Source organism: Benincasa hispida, chromosome 11 (genome assembly GCF_027475165.1).
Source record: "Benincasa hispida cultivar pf3 chromosome 11, pf3_genome.v1.1, whole genome shotgun sequence".
In the NCBI taxonomy this organism is placed as follows: domain Eukaryota; kingdom Viridiplantae; phylum Streptophyta; class Magnoliopsida; order Cucurbitales; family Cucurbitaceae; genus Benincasa; species Benincasa hispida.
Genome location: NC_143488.1, coordinates 50,715,703 through 50,735,428, shown reverse-complemented (window position 1 = coordinate 50,735,428; position 19,726 = coordinate 50,715,703). Strand labels below are relative to the sequence as shown.

At 37.1% G+C, this 19,726-nt stretch overlaps 2 protein-coding genes across 3 annotated transcripts; both read left to right on the top strand.

The window, feature by feature from the left end:
* The first annotated feature begins 2,807 nt into the window (after positions 1 to 2,807).
* On the top strand, positions 2,808 to 5,186 carry MYR1 (myb-related protein 1). 2 transcript variants are annotated; one of them, XM_039047108.2, is made up of 7 exons: positions 2,808 to 3,065; positions 3,166 to 3,373; positions 3,454 to 3,530; positions 3,706 to 3,769; positions 3,898 to 4,000; positions 4,324 to 4,393; positions 4,492 to 5,186. In XM_039047108.2, the coding sequence occupies exons 2-7, from the start codon at positions 3,187 to 3,189 to the stop codon at positions 5,131 to 5,133; spliced, it is 1,143 nt and encodes a 380-aa protein (XP_038903036.1). In that variant the 5' UTR covers positions 2,808 to 3,065; positions 3,166 to 3,186; the 3' UTR covers positions 5,134 to 5,186. The 2 variants fall into 2 exon arrangements, with proteins under 2 accessions (XP_038903036.1, XP_038903034.1); XM_039047106.2 differs by having other exon boundaries at positions 2,860 to 3,065; positions 3,880 to 4,000.
* An 11,314-nt stretch (positions 5,187 to 16,500) lies between these two features.
* LOC150032710 (uncharacterized) lies at positions 16,501 to 19,204 on the top strand. The gene is made up of 7 exons (XM_090306996.1): positions 16,501 to 16,901; positions 17,006 to 17,270; positions 17,376 to 17,627; positions 17,898 to 17,986; positions 18,101 to 18,299; positions 18,350 to 18,644; positions 19,089 to 19,204. Exons 1-7 carry the CDS (start codon positions 16,501 to 16,503, stop codon positions 19,202 to 19,204), a joined length of 1,617 nt encoding a protein of 538 aa, XP_090163122.1.
* Positions 19,205 to 19,726: the final 522 nt, after the last annotated feature.

Here is a 19,726-nt window from a genome sequence, read left to right as displayed (position 1 = left end):
TTTTCACCACCCCATTAGTTTAGTTTAGTATTGGTGATAGATAGGCATATTTAGCTAGAAAGATTGCGTTTAATTCCCGAGGGATCAGAACCTTATTCATCAGGATATTTAGATTATCATATCATTTTAAATTAAATATATAATTATAAATAATCAAGATGGAAAAATGAAGAAGAAGAGAGAAATTAAGGGATTTTTTTTCTTTTTTAATTTATTGAGTGCATGTATGTATAGATTCATACAGAAAAAAAAAATTAAATTGAAAAATAAATCTGCGAATCTGGAAAGCCGGCCAAGCAAGCCACGAGTCTGAATTGTATTTATGAGATTTTACAAAAATAATAAAAATATTTTTTTGTTTAAAAAAGAAAAAATTCATTGGTTGGAGGTCCCACTTGTGCCTTGTTGCATTTGCTGCCTTTGGATTCGACGGGGCCGCCTGCCTATTTTTGTTCCTATTTTCAACTATTTCTGAACTTTTATTTTCTTTTCTTCTTCTTGTTAATTTTAATTTTACTTATTTAGTTTATTTATTGTTATTGTTATATATATATATATTATTAATATTTCTTCTTTATGAGCTGAATAAGTACCAAACTTACTGAAGCAGACAAAAGAGAACCGATTCCTTTATTCCATATTCCTTTCTTTCTTTCTTTCCATCTCTCTCTCCTATGTATCTAATCTTACACTCCCAGTTTTGGGTGCTTTTGGTCTTCTTCGGAATCTTCTTCTAAATTCTCGGACGATGGTCTTCTGATCTTCACTTTCATTGTTTCGCACGTCGGAATGGTGAGTCTCGGTGTTTTGTATATTTATCTTAATCTATTGGCTTAAGCTTTCTATCTACCAGTAATTTTGATACTAGGAAGTACCGATCAAACCAGTACAATATAATATATCCTTTTTGATTCATACAATATCCTACCTTGTTGGATTTACTTTGTAAATGCATAATCCTAATGTGTCGTTTGATAAATTATTTGGTTTTTGATTTTTAGTTTTTGAAAACTAAGCCTATGAACCACTCATTCTACTTTTAGATTTCTTAATTTGTTGTCTACTTTTTACTAGTGTTTTCAAAAACTAATTTTAATTTTAATTTATTTTTATAAAAATAATTTTGTTTAGAATTCAACTCTTTTACTTAAAAAAAAATGTGAATTATTATAAGAAACCGTGAGAAAATATATTTAATTTCAAAATCTTACTAAGTGGGTTCTAAGTTATGATCCTACGGTTTTGAAGCTATTCCTTTAAAAAAAACTCTCAGGTCATAGTCATTTTAATATAGTTCCATAAAAAGTAATAGATCAATGATTTAATAGCAAGAGAACAAAGCAAAGGAAGGAAAAGGGTAATAGCTTTACCTTAAATGTTTTTTTTACGATATGTAGGATAGAAAAAATCGAATACCTAACTAAAAAACGATAATACAAACTTTACATTAGTTAAACTTTACTCATGTTAACGATTTTAGAAAATATGATTATTTTAACATGTTGCCGCTTTATAACTTGTCATATTTGTATTTATACAAGAAATTATGAAGTAAAATCTTGTCTTAAAACCTATTAACAACTTTGTAATCTCATACCTTTGATTAAGAACCAAAATAATATGTAACTTAAACTTTTAAATCTAGCATTTTGATATATATTACACGAAAAATAACTTTTACTGATACGTAAAATGAATTGCTGAAAAAAAAAAAAAAAAAAAGGCCAATAAAATACATATCGTTGTGTATATCACATTATAGTTGCATAGCTAAATATTTTGGCTGAGTCACATGTCTATATTTATAATAATAATAAATTGTATAATGAAATAAAATGAAAGTTGACATGGATGAATGTTTCCTTTTCAATAATATACGAGGAGGTGGATGATTTAGACCTTTAATTTCTTAGTCGATATTTATATAGATAGATATAAAATTATAAATAGATGGATATATATGGAGATTTTGACAACCCATAGAGGGGTGGGGATGGGAGAAATGCAAAGAAAACTAAGGGGGGAAAACTGGGATCCATACGATATTTACAAAAGAATCTTGGATTGAAGGAAGGGGGTTTGAAGAACGAAAGCGACAGTGGATTCCCTACCTCTAACAAAAAATAAATAAAAATTAAAAAAGAAAAAAAAACTCACAAAGTTCCCTTGTCCTAATTCCGGGAATCCCATTCCAATTCCAATTCCTCTACGAAAAAACGAATTTTCTTTTTATTATTTTCTCCCTCCTCTTCCTTCCTTTCCTTCCTTAGCTTCCTTCCTTTCTCAAATGGGATTGATTCTCGCACCAAATGAAAGGCCTCCCCTGTTTCTCTAACCATTTTTCAAATGCCATTTTCTTCCTACTTTTTCCTTTTTTTCAAAACACCCAACCCAAACCATCTCATCTTACTTCAACTCCTTTCAAACACATTTCCAAACGCCCCCAAATATTAATAAACGTACCAAATTTAGATTTAATTCTTGGAATCTATTACTTATAGATTTTGCTATATTTGCACTTCTTTTCAAATGTTGCTATACACTTAGGTCACATTTACTTCCTAGTTCGTGAATCGTAACATGAAAAGTAATATTCCGTGAATTATGAATAATAAAAAAAATCTATTATGATTGCAACAATTTTGATTATAGAGAAGTAAACGTGACTCTAATTATTAGTTCTAAAGTGCTACCTATTTCAATTATCATTTAAAAATAAAAATTTAAAAGGAAAGAAAGAAAAAAAAGAACGAAAAAAAGAAAATTATTGTTTTTCTCTTTTTGTGTGTTTGTTTTGTTGTAAGATTATATTCCTTTGGGCAGTCGCTTTATAAGTCCTCCTTCCTTCCCCCATCCCTTTGATCTCTCAACACAACACAACCAACATTTGAGAGGGAAAATAAATAGATAATAAGCAAAATCCAAACCCCAACTTCAAGCTTCTTCTCTCCCCTTTGCCTTTTCATTATTACCCAAGACTGTATTGTCTAGTACTCATCTTTGTACTTTCCAATAAACCTCTCTTTCTCAATCAATTTTCCTCATTCTCAACTCATATCCATCAGGTAATAATTTTCATTTCTTCTAACCCTCTATTTAATAAAAATAAATATTTTTTAGAATTATTATTTATTATTTTTAGTTCCGATGTGAAAAAAAATTTAGATAGAGTAGAAGAAGAAGAGAATGTACCATCATCAACATAGAGGGAAGAGCATTCATTCATCAGAGAGGCATATGTTTCTACAAGGAGGGAATGGGCCTGGAGATTCAGGGCTTGTTCTTTCTACTGACGCTAAGCCTAGGCTTAAATGGACTCCTGATTTGCATGACCGTTTTGTTGAAGCTGTTAATCAGCTGGGAGGGGCTGACAGTAAGCTCACTTTATTTTATTTCATCTTTATTAAAAAAAAAAAAAAAATCTAATTTCTTGAATTTTCTCTTAATTTGTAGAGGCCACCCCTAAAACAGTGATGAAAATCATGGGCATTCCTGGACTTACTTTATACCACTTGAAAAGCCATCTTCAGGTACATAATATGTTTAATTAAAATCTTGTTTGATAATCATCTGGCTTTTGAATCCGTATCGATTTCTTGGATGTGGTGCTAATTTTATCAAGATAATTAAGTATATGTTTTTTTTTCGATGTACAAAATTAATGGAGATTTAAGAGATGTGGTTTTTTTTTTTTTTTTAATGCAGAAATACAGACTAAGCAAGAATTTGCATGGACAAGCAAATGGTGGAAGTGGAACAAATAAAACTGGTAATTTAACTAAGAAAAAATGCATATATATTAGAATATGTTAAAAATAATTTAAATAATTTTGTGGGTTTTTTATAATATATATTATATATGAACTGAAGTTGAAATAGGTATGGGTTGGCGTGTAGGAACGGTGGGTGTTTCTGTAGACCAGAGATTGGCAGAGGCAAATGGAGCAGCTCGCACTAACAATATAGTGGTCGCCCCACAGCCCTCCTCCCAATCCAACAAGTACGCCCCCTTAATTAATTAATTAATTAATTTTCTTTTTCAATATTTTTCCTTAGAGAAAGATTGGAGCATAATTATCTTTTAATATTTGTTTAAGAAGCTAAATTTAGTGGACTAATCAACAAACTCCGCGTCAGGTTATCATTTTACTTAGAACAATATATGGGACATTCTAAAATGCTCTTATCTTAAAATATTTGTAAAAGAAATAAAAAATTATATGTGACTAGTTATGATTGGATAATTTGGTAAGTTACACAAAGATAAATACAGCTTAAGATGTACTAGTAGTGTCTTATATACAATTACACCCTTTTTTCCAGAAGCCTTCAAATAAGTGAAACAATACAGATGCAAATCGAAGTGCAGAAAAGGCTACACGAGCAACTCGAGGTATATACTTTATATAACTTGTATATATATTTATTTACATTTACACACCCTCTTCTTCGCTCCATGATATATTATACTGATGAAAGGAAAAAAAACAGGTACAAAGACATTTGCAACTGAGAATAGAAGCACAAGGGAAGTATCTCCAAACAGTATTGGAGAAAGCACAAGAAACACTAGGAAGACAAAACTTAGGGACAGTAGGACTTGAAGCTGCCAAAGTGCAGCTTTCAGAATTGGTCTCTAAAGTTTCCACTCAATGCCTAACCGCAGCATTTCCAGAGCTACACCACCAAAACCAAAACCAAAGTCAAACCCAAAGCCAAAGGCTATGTCCTCAACAAAGCCAGCCCCCTGATTGTTCAATGGACAGTTGCTTGACCTCTTGCGAGGGCGGCTCCAAGGACCAACAAGACCAGCAAGTCTTGCTCCACAATAGCCACTTGGCACTCCGACCCTATGCGGACCGTGGCTCATCCGGTGTGGACCACCTTCATGGGCTGTCCATGAGCATTGGACTGGTGCAAGGGGAGAAGGGGGAAGGGTATAATGGGTATTCGCCATCGGAGGGACAGAGATTTGGGAGTAAAAGAAAGGAGGGAGTAGAAAAGGAGAAAGTGGTGGAGACGGGGTTTAGATATAGAATGGATTTGAATGCAGGAGAGGATCAACTAATTAGTAATAATGATCATGGGGCTTCTACTACTTGCAAGATGTTTGATCTTAATGGCTTTAGCTGATTATTGTTAAAACTTCTTCTTGTTATATATATAATATATTATTTTGGGAGTTATATCTGTGCACTAAAAAATGGAAAAAAATAAAAATAGGGTTTTTGCTCTTGAGTTTTAGTCAACTTGAGCATATATATATACACACACACTATATATATATAAATCTAAACCGTTAGAGAGAAAAAGATGTGAAGGACATGAAAAAAGAAAAAGGTCTATAGTAGGGTTTTTTTTTTTTTTTTTGAGCAATTGCAACAGTTATTTAGCGCTGAAGACATTTTTTAGCGGTTTAAAGACTGGCAGTGTTGAGAGGTCTATTGCAGTGATTTTGAGAAACGCTGGAATCACACCAAAAATACCGCTTCGATAGACAACCTTATTGCAACGATTTTTCCTCTCATAATGCAACAGTTAGCTAACTGTGGCTGAGTTTGCAACGGTTAGAAAATTGTGAACAACATTTAAAAACTGCTTCAACTCTTGTTTTGTAACAACATTTTGTTTTACTTACATAGCAACAATTTTGAAGGCCTATGCTAATTTGCAATGGTTATGTAAGTGTTTTAATATTTGGTAAAACCTAACAAATGCGTTACTATTAAAACGATTCTGATCTTATACAATAAATTTGTCGATTAATATGCAACATTTTTTTTTCATCTATGTTACAACTTCTGTAACCGATTTTGCAGCATTTTTAGATTGCTATTTGAAACTATAATTACATAAATTTTAAGTTATTGAATGTTTTGTTCCATTTACCTTAATTTGTTAGAAAAAAAAAGTGGAGGATAAATATGAAAAATGAAATATATATATTTTCCATTCAACTAAACATGTCTTTATATAGGCTTACTAACATAACATAGGAATGTCAATGGTTTAAAGTTATAAATGTCATCAAATGCTCATTACTCACATAACTCCTATAACTCAAAAATCACTATTGGTTACAAAAAAAACTAAAAGTCACAAAATCCAAAAGTCACACTAAATGCCACAAATAAAGTTTAATAATGACAAACTTTTCAACACCCCCTTAAACTTGATTTGTTACACCAAGTAAACTCCTCATTTTGATAAAAGTCTCTAACTTGAGGGGCTTTTTGAAAATGTCCGCCGCTTGGTCTTGTGACTTGATATATTTGAGTTCCACTTCTTTCTTCGTAATGCAATCCCGAATGTAGTGAAATCGGGTATCAATGTGCTTGCTCCTCCCATGAAATATCGGATTTTTGGCTAAGGCAATGGCCGATTTGTTGTCAACAAAAATCTCCATTGGACTTATGTGTATGTCAACATGTCTTTATATAGGCTTATGTCATACAATTTGGCTAAGGCAATGGCCGATTTCTTAGCCAAATTGTATGACATACACATGAAGTTGCTGCGACGTACTCTGTCTCGCATGTTGATAATGTGATTATGGGTTGCTTTTTTGACATCCATGTGACCAATGTCCGTCATTTCAAACTCCTTTGCCATCTCTCTTTTGAACTCATCAAACATGCTAGGATTGTTTCCGGTAAATACTAAATCATCAACATATAAACAAATGATTAGTATGCCTTCACCTTGCATTTTGATGTAGAGGGCATGCTCATAAGGACACTTCATATACTTCTTCTCTTGAAAGTACTTGTCAATCTTCGAATTCTATGCTCTTGGTGCTTGCTTTAAACCATAAAGTTCCTTCTTCAATCGAAGCACTTTATCTTTTTCACCCTTGGCTTCATAACCCAATGGTTGTTCCACATAGACCTCTTCCTTAAGAATTCCGTTCAAGAATGCCGATTTGACATCCATTTGATGTATCTTCCAATGATTATGGGTTGTCAAAGCAATAATCAAATGAATAGTTTCAAGGCAAACAACAGGGGCAAATACCTCATCATAGTCAATGCCATGTCGTTGGCTATACCCTTTCACCACTAGTCTCGCCTTGTGCCTCTCAACATCGCCATTGACTTTTCTCTTTGTCTTGTATACCCACTTCACTTCAATCGGTTTGTATCCTTTTGGAAGCTTGGTCAACTCCCATGTGTTATTTTTCTTCATCGCTCGAATTTTTTCATCCATTGCATCCTTCCATTTCTTGCTTGCAATGGCTTCTTGGAAACTAATAGGCTCACAATCATCAAAAAGACAATAGAGAATTATGTCATTTTGATTTTCATTTACCTCATTAAGTTCCCGTAGACTTCGAGTTCCTCTTGGGCCAATTTCGTTCTCCGAATCGCTGGATGAACCTTCAGATGATGATCGATCGGTCGAATGAGGTGGCACTGGAATGGGCAAACCTTCACCCATTTCATCCCTGGTCGGCTCATTTTCATCGTCCTCGTCAAAATATGGAAGGAAATCATACTCCTCCTCTTGTATATTCAATCCCAAGAGGCTGCCTCATCAAAAACAACATCACGACTAATCATTACCTTCCCATTCAAAGGATTGTAAAGATGATAACCCTTTGAACTTGCATCATAGCCGATGAAGATGAGTTTCTCGCTTCAATCATTGAGCTTGGTTCTTTTTTCTTCCGACACATGAGTATATGCAATACTCCCAAACACCTTGAACTGACCAATCTCGGGCTTTCTTCCGTTCCATGCTTTTTGAGGCGTATTGTCAAGCACACTTTTGGTTGGTGCTCGATTTGTCAAATAAACCGCACAAGCTACAACCTCCATCCAAAATTCCCTCGGCATCTTCTTTGTCTTTAGCATGCTTCTTGCCATGTTCAAGATTGTCCGATTCTTCCTCTCCACCACGCCATTTTTTTGCGGTGTCCTTGGGATTGTTAACGGATGTCGGATGCCTTTTTCATAACAAAATTGTTTGAACTTATTTGATGTGAATTCACCACCTTGATCGGTTCTCATGGCCTTGATTGTAAGGTTGCTTTCATTCGCCACACGTGCCTTAAATCTCTTGAAGATTTCAAATACTTCTGATTTTTCCTTCAAAAAGTACACCCATGTTTTTCTAGAAAAATCATCAATAAAGAGAAGGAAATATTTATTTTTACCATGAGACTCTGGTTTGATCATTCCACACACATCGGCATGGTGAGTTCTAAAGGCTTCTTTGCTCTTGTCATAGACTCCTTCAGAAAACTACTTCAATGATGTTTGCCAAGCAAACACCCTTCACACACTTGGTTTGGCTTGTGAATGTGTGGTAAACTTCGCACCATCTTCTTCTTCGACAAATCTTCTAGACTTCTAAAATTGAGGTGCCCAAACCGTAGATGCCATAGCCAAGAAAGATCTTCATAACACGTCTTCAAGCATTTTGGAACATCATTACATATATTCAAAAAAAACATTCGGTTTTTGGTCATGGAGACTTTAGCAATAAGTCTCTCATGATTATCCCTCAAATACAAGCAATTGTTTTTCATTTGAACTTCAAAACCTTTCTCTAACAATTGTCCTACACTCAATATATTATTTTTTACATTGGGAATGTAATAAACATTTTTGATATATTGATTTTCTCCATTTTTTAATCGAATGAGAATTTTACCTATTCCTTTAATGGCGGCCAAAGAATTGTCTCCAAAGGCAATATTACCTTTCTCCATCTCGTTCAACTCCACAAACATCTCGCGTTTTCCACACATGTGATTCGAAGCTCCTGTGTTAAGATACCACATACTATCTTGATTCTCTTCTTCTTCCTTTTAAACCATAAATAAGGTTCCATTCTCCTCTGCATAATTAGATTGCCCTTGATGGGCTTTTGATATGCTAGCAGTTGATCGGTCCTGATGCTTTCGATCAATCAACTCTGTTTGAGATGAGTAACACTCATTCGCATAATATCCATATTTGTTACAATTATAACATTTTTCCTGAGATTTATCTCTCCCAAACCTTCCACCACGTCTTCCACGACCTCGACCTCCTCTTCCTCTTGAGGATTCAGACGAGTTTGAGAAACATCGGTGTTGGCTTCACCTCTTCCACCATGGCCTCGACCACCACGACCTCTTCCACGTCCACAACTATTCTCCTCCTTGATTTTGAGTTGGAGAAGTTGTTCAATGGTCTCTGTTTACTCCATCCTCCTTTTCTTTTTCTCCTCATAGGCTTGTAACGAGCCTATAAATTGTTCGATTGTCAGTTCTCGAAATCCTGTGTCTCCTCGATCGTCGTAGCGATAATCTCAAACTTTGTATTTAGGCTTCGTAAAACCTTCTCCATGACACGAACATCGGTGATTTCTTCACCATTCCATCTCAATTGGTTGACGACAGCCATTACTTTTGTGTGATATTCCGCTATCACCTCCGTCTCCTTCATTTGTAAAGATTCAAACTCACCACGTAAGGTTTGCAACCGTACCTTTTTCACACGATCGACTCCTCTATGAGTCGATTGGAGCTTGTCCCATGCCACCTTTGACGTCTCCGCATTGGCGATGGTCTCAAATGTATCTTCGTCCACCGATTGATACAAGATATAAAGGGCCTTCTTGTCCTTCTTTCTTGTCTCCTTTAACGCATCTCTTTGCGCTTGATTGGCTCCAGCTTCTGCCTCTTGGAAACCGTTCTCCACGATCTCCCACACGTCTTGTGCTCCTAGTAATGCTTTTATCTTGATGCTCCAATTGTCATAGTTGAGCTTGATAAGTATTGGTAGTTGAAGTGAACCTATCCCACCGTTGGCCATTTTTCTCTCAATATTTTCTACTAGCTCTGATACCACTATGTTAGAAAAAAAACGTGGAGGACAAATATGAAAAATGAAAGATATATATTTTCCATTCAACTAAGCAAGCCTTTATATAGGCTTACAAACATAACCATAGGAATGCCAATGGTTTAAAGCTATAAATGTCATCAAATGCTCATAACTCACATAACTCCTATAACTCAAAAATCACTATTGGTTACAAAAAAACTAAAAGTCACAAAACCCAAATGTCACACTAAATGCCACAAATAAAGTTTAATAATCACAAATTTTTCAACATAATTGTGTTCATTTATTGAATTATTGAAAATTTTCATTTCGGGATGAATTATTTATTGAATTATAGATATGGGGGGCATAATTATAATGTGCGATGAATTAAGACATTTTTTATCAAACTATATTGAGAGAGATTTTTCAATATCAGCGAACTTAGTGCTTTTCGATGGCTCACGGCTGTATATTGCCCTGCAAAATGAAAAAGCAGAAACCGTTTCTTCTGGGAGGAATTAATGATCTACATGACCATAGCTCCCCAAATTGGCTCCTTGGAGGGGACTTTAATATGTTTCGCTGGTCAAACGAAACCTCTACAAACAACCCTGCAAGATATAGTATGAAGAAATTCAATTCAATTATAGACAAGTTTGATCTCATTGATCCCCCTCTAACAAACGATAAATATACTTGGTCAAATCTTCGAACTCAAGCCGTTCTCTCGAAACTTAACCGCTTCTTATACACCTCGCAATGGGAAGACAAATTCACATCTCATTATTCAAGGTTGCTTGATAGAACAACTTCTAATCACTTTCCTATTATCCTTGAAACTACTCAACTCAATTGGGGTCCATGTCCTTTCTGTTTCAACAATGTCGACATGGAATCTGGAAAATTCATCAGAAAAGTCAACGATCGGTTGTACAATACAAATCAACCCAGTTTCCCTGGATATTCTTTTATGAGACGTTTAAAGCAACTTTCAAAATCCATTCAGGAGTGACAGAATGATCAGAAAAAGGTTATTGAAAAAGAAAAAAAGGCTTGGATCGAGGAAATTGGAAAGATTGATTTAAATGAAAGTAACCAAATTTTATGTGACATTGATAGCAGTAGAACTACTTTAAAGGTGATCTAAGTAATGGGGCTATCGGAGAAGCTAGATGTTGGGCTCAAAGATATAAAAAGCTTTGGCATCTTGAGGGAGATGAAAATACAACTTTCTTTCCCAGAGTTTGTACAACTCCACAGAGGCAAAACTATAGTTCAGAAATCATGGATGAAAAGGGGCACAACTACAATACAAATGACTCTATTGAAGAAGTTTTTATTAAAAACTTCAAAGATATCTACACTGAAATTGGTAAAGGGTTTTGGTGGATTGACAACATGAATTGGGAGCCCAACAGCCTTGCTCTTCAAGAGAATTTAGGTTCCCCCTTCACCGAACAGGAAATACACTCTGCCCTTATGTCTATTGGCAATAACAAAGCTCCAGGGCCAAACATTTCACTATGGAATTTTTCAAAAAAAATCTTGGAACACTTTTAAATCAAACATATTGGAAGTGTTGCATGATATTTTCAAAACAGTAAAGTAAATAACTGTGTCAATGATACTTACATTGCCCTCATTGCCAAAAAAAGACAGATGTATTAAACCGACTGATTTCAGACCTATCCTCACCCATCTCTTTACAAAATAATTGCCAAAACTTCAGCTGCAAGATTAAAGAAAGCTCTACCATGCACCATATCAGAAAACCAATTGGAATTTGTTCAAGGAAGATAGATCACTGATATAATCTTAATGGCAAATGAAGCTATTGACTATTAGAGAATTAAGAAGATCAGAGGTTTTGTTACCAAGCTTGATATTGAAAAAGCCTTTGACAAACTTAGCTGGGAGTTCATTGATTTTATGCTTAACAAGAAGAACTTCCCCACCAAATTTAGAAATTAGATAAAAGCTTGCATTTTCAGCGTACAATACTCTATCCTTATCAATGAAAAACCTCAAGGGTGCATTAAACCAAATAGATGCATCAGACAAGGTGACCCTTTTTCTCCTTTCATTTTTTTTTTCTTGCAATGAATTATCTTAGTAGATTGTTTCATGAACTAAAAAGGAAAGGGTAGATTAAGGGTGTCTACTTCTCTGTAGACTATCATACCACTTACATTTTATTTGCAGATGACATCCTCATTTTTGTGGAAGATAACGATGAATATTTGGAGAACATCAAAAACATCATTAAATCCTTTGAGCTCGCCTCTAGTCTCAACATTAACTTGGACAAATCGACTTTATCTGGTATAAATATAAATAGTGACCGAGCTGAGGAAGTTGCTCAACGATGGGGTATGCAAAACCATTTCTTCCCTATCACTTATCTAGATGTTCCCTTAGGTGGCAAGCCATAATCTACTGCTTTCTGGGAGAAGATCACTGAGAAAATTCATAAGAAACTCAACAGTCGGCAATATTCTTATTTATCTAAATGTGGAAAACTCACTCTTATAAAATCCACTTTTGCCAGCCTACCAACATACATGCTTTCTGTCTTCAAACCCCCCAAATCTATTTACAAGAACATTGAAAAACACTGGAGAAATTTTCCTTTAGGAGGATAAAAATGTTGGCTATAGCTCTCACCTTGTTAGATAGTCTACAATCACAAATCCAAAAGATAAAGGAGACCTCAAAATTGATAAGTTGGAAGACACAAGTTTTGTTCTCTTATGCAAATGGCTATGACATTTTTATGTAGAAGACTCTCCCCTTTGGAAAAGACTTATCCTAGCTAAACATGATCAAACAAAGGTTGGAGAAATACCAACGAACAAGTAGATGCAACAGCTTGAAATCTCCATGGAGATCCATTACAAAGGGCTTAAACTGATTCAATACAAACATCAAATGGAAGATTAACAATGGTGAGAGAATTTCCTTCTAGAGAGGTTTTTGTACTGATTCAAGTCCTTTGGTAGAAATTTTTCCAATTCTCTTTGCCCTCTAAAAAATTACTGATGGCACCATAAAAGATGCTTGAAATAGTGAAGTCATGGATTTTAGGTCATACAACCCAGAAGAGCCCTCCGTGATTGAGAAACTAAATAGTGGAACAGAGTAAAGATCAATATCATAAAACCTCAAATTGGTGGTGGTTCGGACGAACCCATTTGGAAGCTTGACAAGAGTGGGTCATTTAAAACATAAGCTATTATGACTGCTTTATGCAACCAAACAAGCAGGAAGAGCTCTACACTTAAAGCTATGCTCTATGATACTTTATGAAAAACAAAAAATTCCAAAAAAATGCAAGTTCTTCCTCTGGACTCTCTCACATCAAAGCATCAATACTATGGATGTCCTTCAAAAGAAGCTCCTAAATCATATGTTCAATATGAATTGGTGTCCTCTTTGCAACAATTAGGGTGAAAGTATTAACCATCTTTTTGTCCATTGCAACTTGGCTAAGAGATTTTGGGATTCATTATCAAATCATGTGGGATAGAGAAATAGAGGCAAGTCTATCATTGAATTGCTTAAAAACCTTTGCTCGATCAAGTCTAATACCAATAAAAAAAATTTATCATTTTCAACATGGGGGTTGCCATTTTATGGACTATCTGGATCAAAAAACATAAACGGGCATTCAAGGAGAACAACATAAGGTATACTCAACTTTGGAAAGATATTGTTCTCTTACTGAATGTTGGGCTTATAGAAACAGTTCCTTCAAAGATTATAATACTTCCATGGTTGCTCTAAACCTTATCGCTTTTTGTATTTCTTAGCACTCTTATCTCTGTTTGGGCTTATTTCTAGCCCTTTTCGAACTCTTTGTATCCTTTTGTGCGTTATTGAATATATATCTGGGAGATGATAAGGGTGCTAGGAAGGTGTCCACCTAGTGAAAATGTTTTGATGCACCTACTGATCCAATCCGTAGCATTTTCTTAAAAAAAAATGTAAAAGATTAAGAATCTATAAACTAAAATGCTAACATAAGTTAATACTAAATTTCTACAAAAATAAGTACAACGTTGTTAAAAAAATAAACTACTTGTCATTAGTAAGTATTTTCAAATTTCAAAGGTGTCAATGAAGAGACTTGTACCAACTTGGATCTTCATATGCGTGCATTGGCTCCTTGATCCTATTAACAAATTAAAAAAAAAAGTTTTAAAATTAGAGAAAACATATTAAACTCAATAACACAAGTCAATACCACTTTATTAGTCACAAACGTACATGTCATAGAAAATAATATGACATAGCTTGATGACTTCGAAAAACCTGCACAAGCTAAATTAAGTCTAGAAAAACATTGGAATTACCATAAAAAAATAGGCTTATTAAGGGTTGGCATACCTGCCGTAGGAGTTATCAAACAACAAATTCAATGGAATTATCACCTAAAAAAGAAGTTACTCATGAAAAAATTTATGATATATTAGTACTTAAAAGAGTATCAATAATTCATGATATCTTTATTTTTATAAGTAAAGAACCATGTCGTAGATCCTTGCCCCAATAGTACCAAAAAAGAAGCATGTATTTATTGTCAAGAAATAAGACAATGAAAGAATACATTTCTAAAGCTCAAAAGAACAAAAGTAGTAAATACAAAAAAGATGCAATTTAATTATATAGAAAAAGAAGTAATTAGCCAAAGTAGAAGCCTAAAATGAAGTAAATACGTTCAAAGATATGAGTTACTAAACATCACAATAGCTTTTGGAATATAATTTAGGGGAAAAATTGAATCGTGTAATGAAATATTATACAAAAGTGAACATCTTAGGTCGCTACGTTGGGAACCCTAGCGTCCTCTCGGTCGCTGCCGTACAGAGGTGTTGCTCTAAAATCGGTCGTCGCGCAGAGGGATCCCTAGTTGCCTCTCGTCGTCGTGCATCTGCGCGCGTTCTCTGACCACGGCGAAACTTGGGTGATTTCGTGAGTCTCCGACCACTCTCCGGGAGTCTTCCACGCATTTCGTGAGGTTCCTTGTCCAGTGGTCGCGCAATCTCGTGGTTTTCTGTTGGTGCTGTTGTCTCCGGTGGGTGTTGGGTTGTAAATAAGTTCGGTCTTCGTTGGATGATGGGAGATTCGGTCGTTGTGATTTCATTCACCATTCAGTCTTTAGGTTGTCACTGCCACGAAATTAAACCGGTTGGGTGAGTTCTAATTGGGTTTGGTTTTAGGAGGTGGTGCTTAAACGATCGCCTTTAAGAATGAAGGAGAAGAATAGAGCTCACGTGACACAGCAACCCTTTCGTCTTTTTAAACCTGAGGTTGAATCAGGATTGGTGGCTTGTTCGGAGGTGAAGGAGTTGGGGGTGTCTGATGGTCGTTCTGAGGAGGGTGAAGAGTCTGGTGTGGAGAGTGTTGCCAAACTTGGGCTGGGTAGTTTGTCGGTTGGTGTTCCGGCAGGGCTCGAAGGGTTGAAGTCGCCTCTGTCATCTATTATAGAATTAGAATCTATCCGGATTGGAGAGTTCCAGGGTGTGGGTGGGCTGGGTTTTGGGTCAGGTGGTGGGCAGGGGAGTCTGGGCTCTAGTGAAGTTAAGGGACAGGGTGTGAGGGGTGTGTCTAGGTTGGGCTTTGAGGGAGTTGGGGAGAGTGTGGCTAAGATGTTGGGTGATATGTGAGATGGGGGTGGGCCTGATGGGAGTGGGCTGAGTGGGATGCGAGATGGGAGTGGGCTAGAAAAGGGGGAGTAGGGGAGAATGATAGATGGCTTGGGTGTTATGGTGGGTGGACTGAGAGGTGTTGGGTTGGAGATGGGGGTCGCGAGGGGGTTGAAACTGGACCGTGAAGAGGTAAATAAGGCGGGGTTTATGGGCAATGTTGAGCGTCCAGTTTCTACGGACGAGAGTGGGGAGCCGGTTCAAACCAACGTCAGTTCAGCTGCGGGGTGTGGTTCAAAGACGAACCGGTTAGGTTCAATGGGGGAGCGGTTTGGTTCTGTAGCATCTAGTTCTGGTTTGAAAGGTGGAAATTCATAAGCGGCCCTTTTTGGGTCCAATTTGAGGGGAAATTTAGAGTTTATCGCCCCATTGATTGAAAATGATAAAGTGGTTGTTGAGCCTTATGAGGAGGTTCTTAATGCGAGTGTTTGTTTATGAGAGAAATATTTGTTGGGTAAGTTTGTGGATGCAAAACTCTCATATTCTGTTATTTGTTGCCTTATTCAGAGAATCTGGGGATGCGTAGAGATGCCAACTATTACCTTGTTGGACGGATTGATTATCTTTAAATTTCAAAAGGCAGAGCCACGGGACTGGATGCTGGAGAATGGTCTGTGGCACTTCATTGGCAAACCTCTCTTATTACGACAATGGTCACTAAGTATTATTCCTAAAACTTTTGTTTTTTATTATGTCCCTATTTGGATTAAACTGGAGCGTGTTCCCTTAGAGTTATGGATAGATAGAGGTTTAGCAGTGTTGGCTAATGTCGTGGGTAAGCCTGTTTCGTTTGATGTTGCAACTAGAAAGCATCGTCAGTTATCGTACGCGAGAGTTGTGTTCAAGTGGATGGTGATTCGTTCTTTCCCCCTTCAGCCACTGTTAGAATATGGGATAAGAAGTTTATCATTCTAGTAGTGTATGAGTGAAAGCCTTATAAATGTGCTTATTGTGGCTCTTTTGGGCATACTAAGGCTATGTGTGAGAAACAAGGTGTAGCAAAAGGTCAAGATTTAAGTACTATGGCAGTTAATGAGGAGTGTTTGGGGGAGAAGGGCAGCCTTCAGAGTGTAAGGAAGGGTCAGGAGTTGAGTATTGGTGGAAGGGGATTTAGCCCAGTGGTTGGGAATAGAAGTGTAGGGTGTGATGATGAGTTTACTATAGTTAGCCATCGCCGACGTGATAGGGGAAGTGTAGAACTTAAGGGTCACAGTGGGTCATCGGGATCGGCGCCCTTGAGGAGTAGAGTTATTTTTTGCTCCCCTGGGATTACGGGGTTCGTTAAGTATGTTGATGATCGTAATCAGTTTGATGCACTGAGTGATGAGAGGGGTGAATCGTTGGCACTAGTATTAGTGCAGTCTGATCCTAATCCGTTGTTTGTATTGGATGGGAGGATAGGAAGTTCGGGCAAAAGCCCAGTGGGAGGTGGTAGGTGTGACTTCTTACAAGTTTCATGATCTGGTGTTCCTGGAATGTTAGAGGGTTGAATGACCTAGTTAAGTGTAAGATGGTGGCAGATTTTATGTCCTTCTCTTTTGTTACTTTTTGCTGTTTGCTTGAGACAAGGGTTCGCCGTGAAAACTTTGGTATGGTGGTGGGTAGGTTTGGTGATGCTTGGAGTTGTGTGATTAGCTATAGTGTGAGAAGAGTTAGGAGGATCTGGGTGATGTGGCAGAAAAGTGTCTCTGATTTTATTCTGGATGTCAATGGGGATCAGCTCATTTCTGAAACTTTGGTGGATATTGTATCTAGTGCTAGGACACATATTGGTGTTGTGTATGCCTCTAATCACATGAGTGATAGGCGAAACTTGTGGACCTAGTTGATTGATGTGTGTGCCTCGTGGCAGCTTCTTGGAGTTGTTATGGATGATTTTAATGCTATTCATAATAGTTTGGAGGATCTTGGTGGTTGTCCTAGCTTGAGAGAGATGGAGGAATTTAATGGGGCATTGTTAGAGGCGGATCTGGTTGAGATAGATGTAATAGGTAACTGGTTTACTTGGACTAGTAAAGTTCAGGGGAATGGTATCTTGCGCCGGTTGGATCGTTGCTTGACTAATGAGGCATGGAAGGTGGTTTATCCGTATTCGGAGGATAGGGTTAGGCAGTGAGGGATTACTGATCATAGCCCTCTTCTAGTGTCTATAGGGGAGACAAGGAGTAGGCCACCTCCTACGTTTCGTTATTTTACTCATTGGGCAGAGGCAGATGGTTTTATTGATACTATCAGGTCAATGTAGAGAAGGTCTGAGGATGTGTCCCCTATGGTTAGCTTTATGCGAAATCTGAAGGCAGTGAAGCGAGTTTTACGTGCCTCGTTTGGTAGGCGTATCTCTATGTTATCTGATGAGATGTAAGTTGCTAGGCAGGTTATGAAGTCTGCTCAGGCCAAGTTAGAGAGGGATAATTTTTCAGAGTTGGTATGTGCGGAGGCAGCTTGGGCCATCAAGGTGTTCTGGTCAGTGGCTAGATTGGAGGAGGCATCGCTCCAGCAGAAGGCTAGGGTGAGGTGGTTGGAGTTAAGAGATATGAACATGGCATTTTTTTCATCATTTTGTTGTTCTCATCGTAGTTGCAGTGGTTTATTCTCAGTTGTGGATGCTGGGGGGACTCGCCAAACGGTGCATGACAGGGTGTCGGGGGTGACAGTGGATTTCTTTCGTAGTAGTTTGGGGTCTCAACATGTGAGATATAGGGATCTTACTGCCCAGATTGGAGATATTGTGCAGTTTGGCTGGTCTACAGAGGGGGTGGAGGCGCTTGGTCGCACAGTAAGTCGGGATGAGATTCAGAAGGCTTTATTCTCGTTGAATCTGAGAAGGCTCTTAGGCTTGATGGGTTTCCAGTGGATTTTTACAGAGTCACTTGGAGTGTGGTTGGGGATGATTTTTGTGATGCGGTTCTGAATTTTTTTGAGTCCTGTTATCTATCGGGTGGAGTTAACTTTACTGTTATTACTCTTATTCCAAAGAGGCGGCGAGTTGAACGTATGGAGGACTTTCATCCTATATCTTATTGCAATGTTGTGTATAAGTGTATCTTGAGGGTCCTAGCTGAGAGATTGCAGTTGTGGTTGCCTTCTTTCATTAGTGGTAACCAGTCTGTGTTTGTTCCTGGTAGGTCGATTTTTTATAACATTTTATTGTCAATAGCTTGTGGGGGCCTTTAAGGTGGGCAGAGGGAAGCCGCATTGTGTGTTGAAGGTTGATCTTTAGAAGACATATGATTTGGTCAATTGGGATTTTCTATTTGATGTGTTGATTGCTATAGGTACGCCCTTTTATTTTATTAGTTAGGTGAGGGCTTGTGTTACTTCACCTACGTTCTCTGTGACGATTAATGGTTCCCTTGATGGATTCTTCCCTGGTAGGAAGGGGTTGAGAAAAGGGGGTCCGTTGTCTCCTTTTTTGTTTGTGGTAGTGATGGAGGTCCTGTCCAGGTTGTTGAATAAGCCTCTTGTGTGGTTTAGGTTCCACGATCGGTGTGAACGTGTGGGCCTGACTCATTTGGTTTTTGCAGATGATTTGATGATTTTCTGTGCAGTTGAGAGGGGTTCTTAGGAGTTTGTGAGGCAAAGTTTGTAGAGCTGTCTGGGTTAGTTGCGAATGTTAGGAAGAGTTCCATGTTTGTTGCGGGTGTGGATTCTGATGAGGGTGTTACAACTCCCTCCCCCTAATTTCTCTCAAAAACAGACGTGCAATGGGGTTGATTGGTTGAACGATTCATTCTTCATCTTCTTCCTCCAAGTTTGAAAAAGAAGAGTACTCTCTGGAAAAACTCATCCTCCTTCCCCTTTCATCTCTTTTCCCTTTTCCAAAATCTTAAAGAGAATATAGGAGGTTACATTTTGTGGTGGTGTCCATTTGGGATTTCAAATTGGAGATCTAAGAGAAGAAGATCTGAGTCCAGGGAATTCGTAAAAAATTGATTGGCTTCAAGGGTAAGTGTCATATTCTTCTATATTTATCTCTCAAAATCATGTTGTAAATTTTTGTTTATTAATGCATAATCTCTGTTTTGATTATGTAATTTTATCAATGCTATAAAACCAAAAAATGTGAACAATCCCTGCTTGTGCTGTGAAATCTTCGATGGTTCCCCTTCAATTAATTTGCGGAGGCAAGGGTAGAATTATTTGTGGAGACTAGAGTATGTTTTTCACCAAAAATAATTCTTGTCTTAAAGAGGCTAATAAGAT

Bases quoted from the DNA above. Each gene is read 5' to 3' on its own strand.
- MYR1 (XM_039047106.2), top strand. From the start codon at position 3,187: ATGTACCATCATCAACATAGAGGGAAGAGCATTCATTCATCAGAGAGG. The intron at 3,531-3,705 runs GTACATAATATG...TTTTTAATGCAG, and splicing joins ACTTGAAAAGCCATCTTCAG to AAATACAGACTAAGCAAGAA. The intron at 4,001-4,323 runs GTACGCCCCCTT...CCTTTTTTCCAG, and splicing joins CCCTCCTCCCAATCCAACAA to AAGCCTTCAAATAAGTGAAA.
- LOC150032710 (XM_090306996.1), top strand. From the start codon at position 16,501: ATGTGTGAGAAACAAGGTGTAGCAAAAGGTCAAGATTTAAGTACTATG. The intron at 17,628-17,897 runs GTTAGGCAGTGA...GTTGCTAGGCAG, and splicing joins ATCCGTATTCGGAGGATAGG to GTTATGAAGTCTGCTCAGGC. The intron at 18,300-18,349 runs GTAAGTCGGGAT...GAATCTGAGAAG, and splicing joins TGGAGGCGCTTGGTCGCACA to GCTCTTAGGCTTGATGGGTT.